Here is a 13660-nt window from a genome sequence, read left to right as displayed (position 1 = left end):
GACCTGCCCTGGCACAACTTGAGACTCTGTCCCCTTGTTCTGTTGCTGCTTGACTGGCAGCAGAGCCCAACCCCACCTGGCTACAGCCTCCCTGCAGGCAGCTGCAGACAGCAATGAGCTCTGCCCTGAGCCTCCTCTGCTGCAGGCTGCACACCCCCAGCTCCCTCAGCCTCTCCTCACAGGGCTGTGCTCCAGGCCCCTCCCCAGCCTTGCTGCCCTTCTCCAAACACCTTCCAGCACCTCAACATCTCTCTGCAATTCAGGAGCCCAGAACTGGACACAGCACTCCAGGCCTGAGCAGTGCTGAGCACAGGGGCAGAAGAACCTCCCTTGTCCTGCTGCCCACACTGCTCCTGAGCCAGCCCAGGATGCCATTGGCTCTGCTGCCCACCTGGGCACTGCTGCCTCAGATTCAGCTCCTCTCTGCCAGCACCCCCAGCTCCCTCCCTGCCTGGCCGCTCTCAGCCACTCTGGCCCCAGCCTGGTGCACTTAGGGCTACAACCAAGATTTTCAATTTTCAATTCACCTCCCCTCCAAAAAATAAAATTTCATACTTCTTCTGATGTCTGCCACTGCAAAATGAGAATTCTTTACCAGCTGTGCCTACCAGAAATAAAGTGACAGGAGCTTTTTGTCAGGTGATGGACTTACTGGTGTTCCAGGCAGACTTGGTCCAGGAGGCCCCACATCACCTTTTGGACCTGGATGTCCAGGAGGTCCAATAATTCCACCAGGGTCCCCCTAGAAGATGAATTTGAATCACTAATTGAAATGTGAGGATTTTCCTCTTGTGAACAAGCTCTAAATGTTTTCAAGTTTCTCCTAGAAAGTGCCAATGACTTGGAGAAGAAATAGAGAGGGGGAAAAAACCAACCAGAAAACAAACCATGGAATCACAGAATGGTTTAGGTTGGAAGTGACCTCAAAGATCATCTAGTTCCAATCCCCAGCCTTAGGCAGGGACATCATTTTGTTCTACATCACTTCTCTACACCTCTACATCTCTTCATTTCTTCTCTACATGTCCTCTCTACATCTCCACATCTCTTCTCTTCATCTCCTCATCTCTTCTCTACATCTCCACATCTCTTCTCTACATCTCTTCTCTACATCTCTTCATTTCTTCTCTTCATCTCTTCTCTAGATCCCTTCTCTACATCTCCTCTCTACATCTCTGTATCTCCAAATCTCTTCTCTACATCTCCACATCCCTTCTCTACATCTCTATATCTCCACATCTCTTCTCTACATCTCTCTACACCAGTTCTCTACATCTCTTCTCCACTTCTATACATCACTTCTGTACATCTCCACTTTCTCTATGTCTCTTCTCTACATCTCCTCTCTGCATCGCTTCTCTACATCTCTACATCCCTTCTCTACATCTCTACATCATGTGGTAGAAAGGTGTTTAAGAGGAGGCTAGAGGAAGCTGCATGAGTTAATGAGAAGGGTTAGGTGATAGGTTTGACTCAATGATCCTAGAGGTCTCTTCCAATCTGGTTACACAAAGACCCCAAACAATCAATTTCCCTGCACCATTTCCCTACAGGTGACATCACAAGAAGAGGGATGAAGCAGACTACCACTAAGAGCACTCAGCATCCTTTTGCCTGCCCATGCTTTGAGTGCATCTGAGCTCCATTCCTTTGTGCCCAGGTGCCTAAGAGACAGGCTGGCATTAAACCCTGGAAATGAATGAGCAGGAACAACTTCAGACTGTCTCTCTCCAGTCATCTATTCCTAGTACTGAAAGCCTGATCTTATTCCTGCTTACACCTCTTATGCCAGTGCACACAGCATCTCTTGCTGCACATCCCTGCAGCTCCTCCTGCTTCCAGAGGTGGATCTGTGCCTTTTACTATGTTGCCCTCTCATTTTTCACTTCCTCCTGCATCGCTCTCTGTGATTCCTTCTGAATCCATCACTCATTTTGCAGGATGAGTGTCACTGTCACATAGCTCTCAGAATCACAGCACTTAGAGTCGTCTCCTGCCCTTTCATCAGCTCACAGCTTCAAGCTGTTAGTGGATTTGGTTTGTTTCCCTTGTACCCCTCAGTGTATAAATCATAGAATGGTTTAGGTTGGAAGGGACATCAGCTCAAGGTGGATTTTACACATTAGTCTGCTTAGGAAACTGCACTGCAAAGGCTGTTTTGTGGTCAGGCCCCGAACTGACACTGCTGTACTGCACGCAGTTCAGTGTGAAAGCTCAGTGCAGCCTCCTTGAGCTGTGAGAGCAATGGATTGCTCCCTCAAGGAGCAGGGCTCCTGCTGGCACATCTGAAAATCAGCTCCTAAAGCACTAGAGAATGCTGGAAGGGCACCTCAAGACATGTCAGACTAATAAACTCTTAATTAATTAAGAATGCTTTCAGCATACCTTGTCTCCTTTAACTCCTGGGTTTCCTGGTGCTCCAGGCTCTCCTGGTAAGCCCTGGAATTAAAACAAACCAATATAACTGTACAGTTGTAGAGCTACTGCTTTAAAGATTGGCTAAATTACAGAGGAAAATGAGTTTCCATTAGATAATTTACTGTGCATTAGTATTCAGAGAATGATAGAATCACAGAATCAGTCAGGGCTGGAAGGGACCACAAGGAGCAGCCAGTCCCAACCCTCCTGCCATGCCCAGGGACACCCTACCCTAGAGCAGGCTGCACACAGCCTCAGCCAGCCTGGCCTCAAACACCTCCAGCCAGGGGGCCTCAACCACCTCCCTGGGCAACCCCTTCCAGCCTCTCACCACTCTCCTGCTCAACAGCTTCCTCCTCACCTCCAGCCTCACTCTCCCCACCTCCAGCTTTGCTCCATTCCTCCTGGTCCTGGCACTCCCTGACAGCCTAAAAAGTCTCTCCCCAGCTTTTTTGTAGCCCCCTTCAGACCCTGGCAGGCCACAAGAAGGTCCCCTGGGAGCCTCCTCTGCTCCAGCCTGCACAGCCCCAAGTCTCCCAGTCTGTCCTCACAGGACAGGTGCTGCAGCCCTCTGAGCATCCTCGTAGAATAGAATGGGTTGGGTTGGAAGGGACCTTCAAGATCATCCAGTTCCAACCCCCTTGCCATGGGCAGAGACACCTTCCACTAGCCCAGGTTGCTCAAGGCCTTATCCAGCCCAATACATACAACTTCTCCTGGCAGTCCCCTGGGTCCAACAGGTCCTGGAGGTCCTTGCAGTCCCTGTGAAATGACATAATGGAAGCATGAGGCAAAAGTCTACATAGCTTTTGTAACTAAGTGTTAGGAGGTCTCACATAAAGATAGATTGAAACAAGTGGCACTAAGAATGATCTTCTATCTGGAGTAAGAAACATGAATGAGTTTCCTCATTCTCCCTTAACTTAGTGTTTCACCCAGTCTGTGTTTGGGACTGGTGCATAGAAAATCAGAGGCACACAAAGAGGCAAATGCAAAGGCACTGCCTAAAAGGAAGGACAAAACATAAGGAGTAAATTGGGATTTCCTTCCTCAAGGGACAGATGTGGAAGATTCATTGTGGCCCTGGGCAGCCTGATCTGGTTGGAGGCATCCCTGCTGCCTGCAGGGCAGGTGGCACAAGATCACAGAATCAGTCAGGGCTGGAAGGGACCACAAGGGGCAGCCAGTTCCAACCCCCTGCCATGCCCAGGGACACCTCACACTAGATCAGGCTGCCCACAGCCTCAGCCAGCCTGGCCTTAAACACCTCCAGGAAGGAGGCTTCCACCACCTTCCTGGGCAACTCCTTTCAGGCTCTCAGCACCCTCATGGGGAAGAACTTCTTCCTAACATCCAGTCTGAATCTCCCCATTTCCAGCTTTGCTCCATTCCCCCCACTCCTATCACTACCTGACAGCCTAAAAAGTCCCTCCCCAGCTTTTTTGTGGGCCCCTTAAGATACTGCAAGGCCACACTAAGGTCATCTGGGAGCCTTCTCCTCTCCAGGCTGAACAGCCCCAGCTCCCTCAGTCTCTCCAGCCCTCAGCTCATCCTTGTGGCCCTTCTCTGGGCACACTGCAGCACATCCATATCCCTCTCAAGATGACCTTTGAGGGTCACTTCCAACTTGATGCAATCTGCGAACAGCGTTGGGTGAAGGCTACAGGATCACAGGGTCACAGAGCAGAGGGTGTTAGGGCTTGGAAGGGGCCTCTGGAGATCTTTGAGTGCAATCCCCTGCCAGAGCAGGACCAGAGCATCTAGCTCAGGTTGCACAGGAGCAGAAATCTAGCACAGGTTGCACAGGAACACATCCAGACAGGGCTGGAAAGGCTCCAGAGAAGGAGACTCCACAACCTCTCTGGGCAGCCTGTGCAGTGAGCAGTGAGCAGAGCCTGTCCCCCTCCTCCTGCCCCCAGCCCTCAGAGATTTATAAACGTTGATTCAATCCCCTCTCAGTCTTCTCTTCTCCAGACTAAACAGCCCCAGGTCCCTCAGCCCCTCCTCATCAGGCAGTGCTCCAGTGCCCTCATCATCCTCATAGCCCTCCCTTGGACTCTTGAGCAGATGCCTTGAGTCACCAAATAACTTCTGAGCTCTGCAGAAATATCCCTTGCTGAGTGACACTGGCACCATCAAGAAGGTTATGATCTAAACCAGCCTTGGTCCATGCATAATCTTTGACACCCTCTGCCCTTTAGTATTACCTGAAGAGTTGGCAGAGTCCTCTTGTAGAACAGCAGGAAATGCAATGGTTGTGAACAGCACAAAATGAGCTCTCACCTACCTTTGATCCTGGACTCCCAAGCAGACCTGGCAGTCCTGGGTCTCCTGTTTCACCCTGTTTGAAGGGATATAAAAAGTCCAAAAGTACTCTCAGCATTAATCACCTCCACCAGTGATGTGCATACTGTGTACAGATCAAAAAGCACCTTCTCTCCTTTGGCTCCCTCCATTCCAGTTTCTCCCTGAAAACAAGCACAAGAAGTGAAACGTTTCACAGAGATCAATGAAGAGTTTCCTTTTCCTGCCCTAAAATGTGGTGAGACACTTCACAAACATTGGGAAAGCATTAAAGAATCCCTGGCTGCTTTGGGCAAAGGCTTTCAAACTAATTTTGCCTGCAGGTTTTCCTTGTGTTTGAAAGAAAAATGCTTTCTCAGAATCACAGAATCGTTCAGGTTGGCAAAGCCCCTCAGGATCACCAAGTCCAGCCCAGAGCCCTACTCTACAAGGTGCACCCTAGCCCCAAGCACCACATTGAAACGACTTCTAAACACATCCAGGGTTGGTGACTCTGAAAACAAAGAAGCTTCAGAGCTTCAGAGCTTCTTTGTTTTCCAACACCAGGCTGCAGTGTGGCCAAAGCAGTTCAAGAGGGGATTATGCCACTCTGCTCTGCTGAGACCTCACCTGCAGTGCTGTATCCAGTTCTGAGGTCATCCACGCAGGAAGGACATGGACCTGATGGAGCAGGTCCAGAGAATGGCCATAAAGTTGATCAAGAGGTTGAAACACCTCTGCTACCAGGACAGGCTGAGGGAACTGGGGGTGTTCAGACTGGAGAGGAGAAGACTCCAGGGAGACCTTAGAGCAGCCTGCCAGTAGCTGAAGAGGCTACAAGAAGGCTGCAGAGGCTGGTTCCATGTGACAGAGCTTTGGAATTCCTCCTCTGATTTTGCAAACCATTTCAGCATTGATGTTGTTTGACATGGGTAAGGGATCAGAATTCCAAGGGCAGGCAAATTCTCCTTACTGATGCCAAAGTGAGCACATAACTTAGCTGATCAGGGCCTGCAAGCTGGCTGCAGAGGGACTGCTTGCAAAGGGCTGCAGGGACAGGATGAGGGCAGTGGTTTGAAATGAGAGCAGAGCAGATTGAGATTGGCTGTGAGGAACAAGTTCTGCACCAGGAGGGTGGTGGAACACTGCAACAGGTTGCTCAGGGAGGTGGTTGAGGCCCCATCTCTGGAGATAGTCAAGGTGATGCTCCACAGGGCTCTGAGCAACCTGATCTAGTGGAGGATGTCCCTGCTGAGTGCAGAGGGGCTTGGACTGGATGAGCTTTAGAGGTCCTTTCCAACCCAGCCCATTGTATGATTCTGTGATTCTCCAATCTAAAGCCTGTCTTTCACCACTACATCTCTGCTGGTGGCTCAGTATTCATCTCCAAACCCACACACTACCCCAGCATGCCTACCTGTGGTTACTGTGCTATCTTAATCACAAGCAGCTGAGCAACTCTCACTTGTGTATTAAACAGCACAAGAGGCTTTTGTCCAATGTCCTAAGAGAGGACAACAGGTAATGGAAAAAGAAGCAAGACACTGAAACAGCCTCTCAGCAGAAGACACTGAAACAGCCTCTCAAAGGAAGAGCACCCTGAAAAGATCCCAAAATAACCACAACAAAACACCTGTGCACACTTCAAACAGGTTCAAGGAAGCTGCCTGATGTTAAATGCTACATTGAAACTGGTAAGCCAAGCAGCCCAGAAACTGCTTTATGAAAGGACTGACTGAATGAATAAACCTTAAAGGAACCAAATCACTTCATGGACTCTACCAGCTCCTGGACATCTGAAGAACAGGGCACCTCTATTTGGCTTTTCTTTCTTATTTATAACCTGTGTGAGTTTGGTGAGCAGACAACACAGCTCCTGACCTCCAGAACCACTGAATGGACTGAAGGTGTGCAAAGAAGAGCATCACAGCATGAATGCAGCATGGAAAATCATAGCCAATGTAACAGCAGCAGCTCAGAATGTGGCTGTACTTACTGGGTCTCCCTTGTCCCCCTTTTCAGAAGGCTCTCCCTGTGGAAACAGAAGCAAGAGGTTAGCACAGAGTGGAGGAGGGCAATGAAGGTGGTGGAAGGGCTGGAGAACAGGGCTAGTGAGGAGCAGCTGAGGGAACTGGGAGTGTTTAGTGTGAAGAGGAGGCTGAGGGCAGACCTCATTGCTCTGTACAGCTCCCTGAGCCAGGTGGTGTTGGTCTCTTCTCCCTAGAAACAAGTGATAGGATTATAGGAACTGGCCTCAAGTTGTACCAGGGGAGGCTTAGGTTGGTGATTGGAAGAAACTTCTTGACTGAAAGGGTTCTCAAAGGCTGAACAGGGAGGTGGTTGAAAGAGGCAGAGATGTAGAGCTCAGGACCATGGCTCAGCACCAGCCTTGGTAGAGTTAGAGAATGGTTGGACTCAGTGATCTTAAAGGTCTCACTGTGTCTACAGCTTCCTGAAAGGAGGTTGGAGTGAGGTGAAGTTGGTCTCTTCTCCCTAGTAACTAGTAATGGGGTTGGTCTCCTCTCCCTAGTAACTAGCAATGGGGTTGGTCTCTTCTCTCTAGTAACTAGAGACAGGACAAGAGGAAATGGCTTCAAGTTTGAGCTGGTTTGAGGCTAACTGGAATATTTTAATGAGAGAAGTTAGATCCTTGGCTGTGGCAAGAAAATAGCAGTGATGTCTGTTAGCAGAGCCTTTGGCTCTGCTGAGGGACATAAGCCCAAGAAACATGAAGAAAAGTGGGTCAGCAGAGCCAATGGGTAACACAAACTCTCTTCTTTTCACAGCCAAACATCTGATTTCTCTCGTTAAAATACTCCAGTTAGCCTCAAACCAGCACAAAGTTGCACCAAGGGAGTTTTAGGTTGGGGTATTAGGGGAAAATTCTTTACTGCAAGAGTGGTCAGAGACTGGCAGAGGCTGCCCAGGGAGGTGGTGGAGTCCCCACCTCTGGAGGTCTCTAAGACAAGATGGGCTGTGGCACTTGGTTTGGCTGGTGTTGGGCCATAGGCTAGACCTGGGGATCTCAGGCCTTTTCCAGCCTCAGTGGTTCTGTGAGAAGCCTGAATATGTCTGAAGCTAAGGACTTGGTCAGCTGCCAGAACCAGGAAGCTTCCTTGCATACTTGCCCCTCTCCAAGAGGGGCTTGAGTAAAGGACTAAAGAGACTCGAGACAGTGACAGCTTTTCCTGTTCCCCACTACACTGCCTTGACCCTGTGTATGCTCTCCAAGACTCGACTGCTAATCAGTGCTCTCAGTCACTCTCTGGTCTCACACAGGAGCACAGAAGCAAGGAACTCACCTTTTGTCCTTTCAGACCAATCACCCCCACTTCTCCTTTTTCACCCTTCAAACAGAAGAGATCACATTTAAAACCTTTTCTACCCTAACAAATGCAAACAAACTCCTCCTTCAGCTGTGCTTTTTTTGCTTCCCTGTGTAAGGAACAAAATCTTCATTTTCCTCCCAATGGAAACCTGAGATTTCACCACCTGCACATTCATTTCAGTGTTTGGTTTATTTTCCTGCAGGCTCCCAGATAAAAAAAACCCACTCTTATTGGTTCTAGGACACATCCAGAGCACTTCTTTCTCTTCTTGCAAGTTTAAAAGGCAGCCAGTGGTTAAAAACCTCATTCAAATACTTAAACAAGGTTGATGGCACTAAAAAAACCAACCATGTGCTGCCATGTGGTGTGGACTCACAGTTTGACCTCCACATAAGCTTTAGAGGCTGAGTCCAAGTATGTTTGACACAGGAAGTCTCAGCACTACAGGGAAATTGCTTCCAATGTTCAGAAACTCTACTATTAGGAATAATAATTTAGTGTCAAGGGGTCCTAGAGCCTTCCCCCACCACCACCCAGCTGGATTCTCCTCAGACAGTGTCAAAGAAACCACATCCTGCAGCTTCCCTCTCTGGTTATTGTGCGTTAGATGTGTTGCACCCTCAGGTCAGCATCATGAGCTGGATGTTGGACTGCCCAGGGACAGGTAAAATCTATTCCTTCAAACACCACTGGGATTAACCAAGCAAAGTACAGCCTGTCAGGAGTGGCAGAGGTTAAGTTAGCCAGCCAAAATGCTTACCATGTCCCCCTTCTGGCCTTTAGGTCCTGGGCTCCCAAGTAATCCCTGTAGTCTTGGGTCACTCTGGGAAGAAACAGCAGCACAAAGATCAGAGAGCAGAAGGCATCACAGAATCAACCAAGTTGGAAAAGACCTCTAGGACCATGGAATCCAACCTGTCACCTAACCCTTCTGATTAACTAAACCCTGGCACTGAGCGCCTCATGCAGCCTCCTTTTAAACACCTCCAGGGATGGGGACTCCTCCATCCACCTCCTCCCAGGCCAGCCCAGTCCAATGCCAATCTCTCTTTCTGTAAAGGATTTCTTCCTAACATCCAGCCTGAACCTGCCAGGCTCTGCTGGGTGATGTTCAGTGCCAGGACAAAGGGCACTGGGTGGAAGCTGAGGCAGAGGAAGTTTCACAGAAACACGAGGAGGAATTTTTTCTCTGTGAGCAGGCTGCCCAGGGGGGTTGTGGAATCTCCCTCTCTGGAGACATTCAAACCCCCCCTGGATGTGTTGCTGTGTGATCTGCTCTGGGTGCTCCTGTTCTGGCAGGGGGTTGGACTGGATGAGCTTTGGAGGTCCCTTCCAGCCTCTGCCATTCTGTGATTCCCTTCATCATCTTTGTGGCTCTGTGCTGGACTCCCTCAAGCAGTTCTATGTCCCTCATGAACTGAGAGGCCCAGAACTGGACACAGCACTCCAGATGCAGCCTCAGCAGAGGCCAGAGTAGAGGGGGAGGAGAACCTCTCTCGACCTCCTAACCACAGCCCTTCTAATACATCACCACTTGTTCCCAGCAACAATTTCTTTCCCATCCCCATTTCCTCTGATTTGCCAGCACAGGAGGGCAGAAGTCCTAATTTACTCCTAGAAAGGGATTCTAAATGTCTGTGCAGTGCATCTCAGGAATGGATTGCAGCAACACATCCTTTGTCATGCATTCATGCTCCAGCCAGACCAGCAGGAGCTGAACAAAGGCATCAAAGGGAAATGTCTGTGGTGAACACTGTTATGCAGGGCTGTGATTTCCCTTGCCAAAGCCAAAGCAAAGGATGTGTTTTTCTGCTCATTGTGACAATCCATTGCTCAAGCCTGTCAGAAAAGAACAGCAAAAATCACTTCTCTCCTACAACAGAACCACAAACTTCCTACCTCTGAGCAAGATGAAATGCAAAATGCAACTAATTTAATTCTGCTACAAGCAGGGAGGCACAAGGAGAGGGAATGAATATTAGAGAGAAGGAGAGGACATTTAGGCTGGAGATTAGGAAGAAATTCTTTGCAGTGAGGGTGGTGAGACACTGGCACAGGTTGCCCAGTGTGAGACACTGGCACAGGTTGCCCAGTGTGCTGGTTTGGGGCTAATTGGGATAGTTTAATGGGAGAAATTAGATCATTGGCTGTGAAAAGCCAATTGAGAGATGAAAATAATAGGGAGGCTGTGGATGCTCCCTCCCTGGAGGTGTTCAAGGATAGGCTGGATGAAGCCTTGAGCAACCTGGGCTGGTGGGAGGTGTCCCTGCCCATGGCAGAGGGTTGGAACTGGATGAGCTTTGAGGTCCCTTCCAACCCAACCCATTCTATCAATCTATGAATATCATTGAGAGGCTCTTCACAGTGCTCCTCAAAGAAAAGAGACAGATTTAAGGACCAAGGTTCAGGCCCCAGACTCCCCCACCGGCACTGGAAATCCAGCAAGGGTGAGGAATGGCAAACTGAATCATAGAATCAGGCAGGATTGGAAGGGACCACAAGGAGCAGCCAGTGCCAACCCCCTGCCATGCCCAGGGACACCCTACCCTAGAGCAGGCTGCACACAGCCTCAGCCAGCCTGGCCTCAACCACCTCCCTGGGCAACCCATTCCAGCCTCTCACCACTCTCCTGCTCAACAACTTCCTCCTCACCTCCAGCCTCACTCTCCCCACCTCCAGCTTTGCTCCATTCCCCCCACTCCTGCCACTCTCTGGCAGCCTATAAAGTCCCTCCCCATCTCTTTTGTAGCCCCCTTCAGACCCTGGCAGACCACAAGAAGGTCACCTGGGAGCCTCCTCTGCTCCAGACTGCACAGCCCCAAACTCTTGGAAGGGCTAGCAAAATGGTAGCAAAGGATGGTAGCAAAGGAAAGGATGGTAGCAAAGGAAAGGATGGTAGCAAAGGAAAGGATGGTAGCAAAGGAAAGGATGGTAGCAAAGGAAAGGATGGCAGCAAAGGAAAGGATGGTAGCAAAGGAAAGGATGGTAGCAAAGGAAAGGATGGTAGCAAAGCAAAGGATGGTAGCAAAGCAAAGGATGGCAGCAAAGCAAAGGATGGCAGCAAAGCAAAGGATGGTAGCAAAGGAAAGGATGGTAGCAAAGCAAAGGATGGCAGCAAAGCAAAGGATGGCAGCAAAGCAAAGGATGGTAGCAAATCAAAGGATGGCAGCAAAGCAAAGGATGGTAGCAAAGCAAAGGATGGTAGCAAAGCAAAGGATGGTAGCAAAGCAAAGGATGGTAGCAAAGCAAAGGATGGTAGCAAAGCAAAGGATGGTAGCAAATCAAAGGATGGTAACAAAGCAAAGGATGGTAGCAAAGGAAAGGATGGTAGCAAATCAAAGGATGGTAGCAAAGCAAAGGATGGCAAGAGAGCCCTGGCTGTGCATGACCAGAAATCAGAAGGCATCATTTACAAAGCACTGGAGTAAGGTAACCTAGAGAGTGGGACAGAGCCAGCTTCTTGGTGCAACAAAGGGGACAAAATGAATGTGTTGAACACACAGCACATCCCATTTAAGCTGGAAGCACAGAAGACAGAACAAGAAGGAACATAAAAATAGCTCATGGCTTGCAAGAACAGGCAGAAAGGAACAACAATGAGGGAAGAAGTGTTCCAGCCTTGCCTCCTACCCCATTAAGGATCAATGCTCCTACTTGTCCTCAGCAGGTTGCCCTCACCTTCATTAAGAAAAGGCTGCTGATGTAGGTTTGCCAGTCAGCACACTTTGCTGCTGCAATCAGCAGCTGTATTTATAGCTCTCTCTTCCACTCTGTGCATGCATCAAGTGAATTCCATGAGAGGCTGATGGATACTAAGCCCCCAAAAAACCAACAGGAGGCATGGCTGCCACAAATGATTCAAAAGCATTGTGCAGTGGATGCCATACAGATGCCAGAGCTGCAAATGATCTGCTAAGAGGTGGAGAAATTACAGAAAGAAAAATAACCTGAATTGGGTTGGGATTAAATATGATGAGATTTTAAGATCCCTTTTACTGATTTTTGGCAGCAGCTTCTCAGGATTTCTAGACAGTGATGCAAAGAAGCTGCACTAACATCCTCAGGAGGAAGAAAATAGAATGATTAAAGTCTCTATAGCAACAAAAATGTGGCCACAATTCAAACACTGAAACACCAAACTGAAAGAAGAGCTTGTGAGGCTCTGGAGAAAACATAAAGTGTTGAAAGATGGCAAGCCTGTGGAGTGAGCAGCCTCAGCAGCCTCAGAGTATGTTGGAAATATCATCTTGTAAATGCAAATCACTGAAGGATGTTGCAAGTGACCTAGTGGGGTGTGAAGGATTGCTTGGGGCCTCCAAGGTGCAGTGAACAGCGTCACAGAATCACAGAGCTGCAGAATGAATCATAGAGTCAGAGTCATGGAATCATAGAGTGCCCAGGTGGGCAGCAGAGCCAGTGGCATCCTGGGCTGGCTCAGGAGCAGTGTGGGCAGCAGGACAAGGGAGGTTCTTCTGCCCCTGTGCTCAGCACTGCTCAGGCCACCCCTGCAGTGCTGTGTCCAGTTCTGGGCTCCTCAACTCAAGAGAGATGTTGAGGTACTGGAAAGCATACAAAGAAGGGCAACAAAGCTGGTGAGAGGCCTGGAACACAAACCCTGTGAGGAGAGGCTGAGGGAGCTGGGGGTGTGCAGCCTGCAGCAGAGGAGGCTCAGGGCAGAGCTCATTGCTGCCTGCAGCTGCCTGCAGGGAGGCTGTAGCCAGGTGGGGTTGGGCTCTGCTGCCAGGCAGCCAGCAGCAGAACAAGGGGACACAGCCTCAAGCTGTGTCAGGGCAGGTCTAGGCTGGATGTGAGGAGGAAGTTCCTGGCAGAGAGAGTGATTGGCATTGGAATGGGCTGCCCAGGGAGGTGGTGGAGTCTGTGTGGCTGGAGGTGTTGAAGCCAAGCCTGGCTGGGGCACTTAGTGCCATGGTCTGGTTGGCCAGGGCTGGGTGCTAGGTTGGGCTGGATGATCTTGGAGCTCTCTTCCAACCTGGTTGGTTCTCCGAGTCATAGAATGAAACATAGAGTCACAGAATCACAGAATCAGAATCATAGAATCATAGAATGGTCTGGATAGGAAGTGACCTCCAAAGCTCATCCAGTCCAAGCCCCTCTTCCAGATCAGGTTGCTCAGAGTCTTGTGGAGCCTCATATTGAATATCTCCAGGGATGGGGCCTCAACCACCTCCATGAGCCACCTGTTGCAGTGTTCCAGCAGCCTTCTGGAGCAGAACTTGTTCCTCACAGCCAATCTCAATCTGCTCTGCTCTCTTCAAACCACTGCCCTCATCCTGTCCCTGCAGCCCTTTGCAAACAGTCCCTCTGCAGGCCCTGATCAGCTAAGTTATGTGCTCACTTTGGTATCAATAAGGAGAATTTGCCTGTCCTTGACCTTTGAATTCTGATCCCTTACCCATGGCAAACATCATCAATGCTTAAATGGTTTGCAAAATCAGAGGAGGAATTCCAAAGCTCTGTCACATGGAAGCAGCCTTTGGAATTTTAACTTCTTGTTTGATTTTTTTCCTTGCCTCAAAATGCTTTCAGCTGCAGGAGCTTTTATAATCAATACAGTATTTTTATTAGTCTACAATGCAAATCTCAGAACAACTCTCATGAGTTACCAGCAG

At 49.4% G+C, this 13660-nt stretch overlaps 1 protein-coding gene across 10 annotated transcripts in view; it reads right to left on the bottom strand.

Moving 5' to 3' along the window:
* COL19A1 (collagen type XIX alpha 1 chain) overlaps positions 1-13660 on the bottom strand; it is a 209810-nt gene that overhangs the window by 46618 nt on the left and 149532 nt on the right. For all 10 annotated transcript variants that reach the window (XM_064164142.1, XM_064164145.1, XM_064164147.1 and 7 more), the window contains 8 exons: positions 8791-8853; positions 8004-8048; positions 6698-6733; positions 4851-4886; positions 4706-4759; positions 3127-3180; positions 2386-2439; positions 653-742 (listed from right to left, as the gene is read on the bottom strand). In XM_064164142.1, coding sequence (XP_064020212.1) covers positions 653-742; positions 2386-2439; positions 3127-3180; positions 4706-4759; positions 4851-4886; positions 6698-6733; positions 8004-8048; positions 8791-8853 — 432 coding nt within the window. The remainder of the gene's footprint in view (positions 1-652; positions 743-2385; positions 2440-3126; positions 3181-4705; positions 4760-4850; positions 4887-6697; positions 6734-8003; positions 8049-8790; positions 8854-13660) is intronic.

The sequence above is a fragment of the Pogoniulus pusillus genome, chromosome 25 (genome assembly GCF_015220805.1).
Source record: "Pogoniulus pusillus isolate bPogPus1 chromosome 25, bPogPus1.pri, whole genome shotgun sequence".
Lineage (NCBI taxonomy): Eukaryota > Metazoa > Chordata > Aves > Piciformes > Lybiidae > Pogoniulus > Pogoniulus pusillus.
Note: the sequence above shows the minus strand (reverse complement) of the source record. Positions and strands in the feature narration are given on the sequence as shown.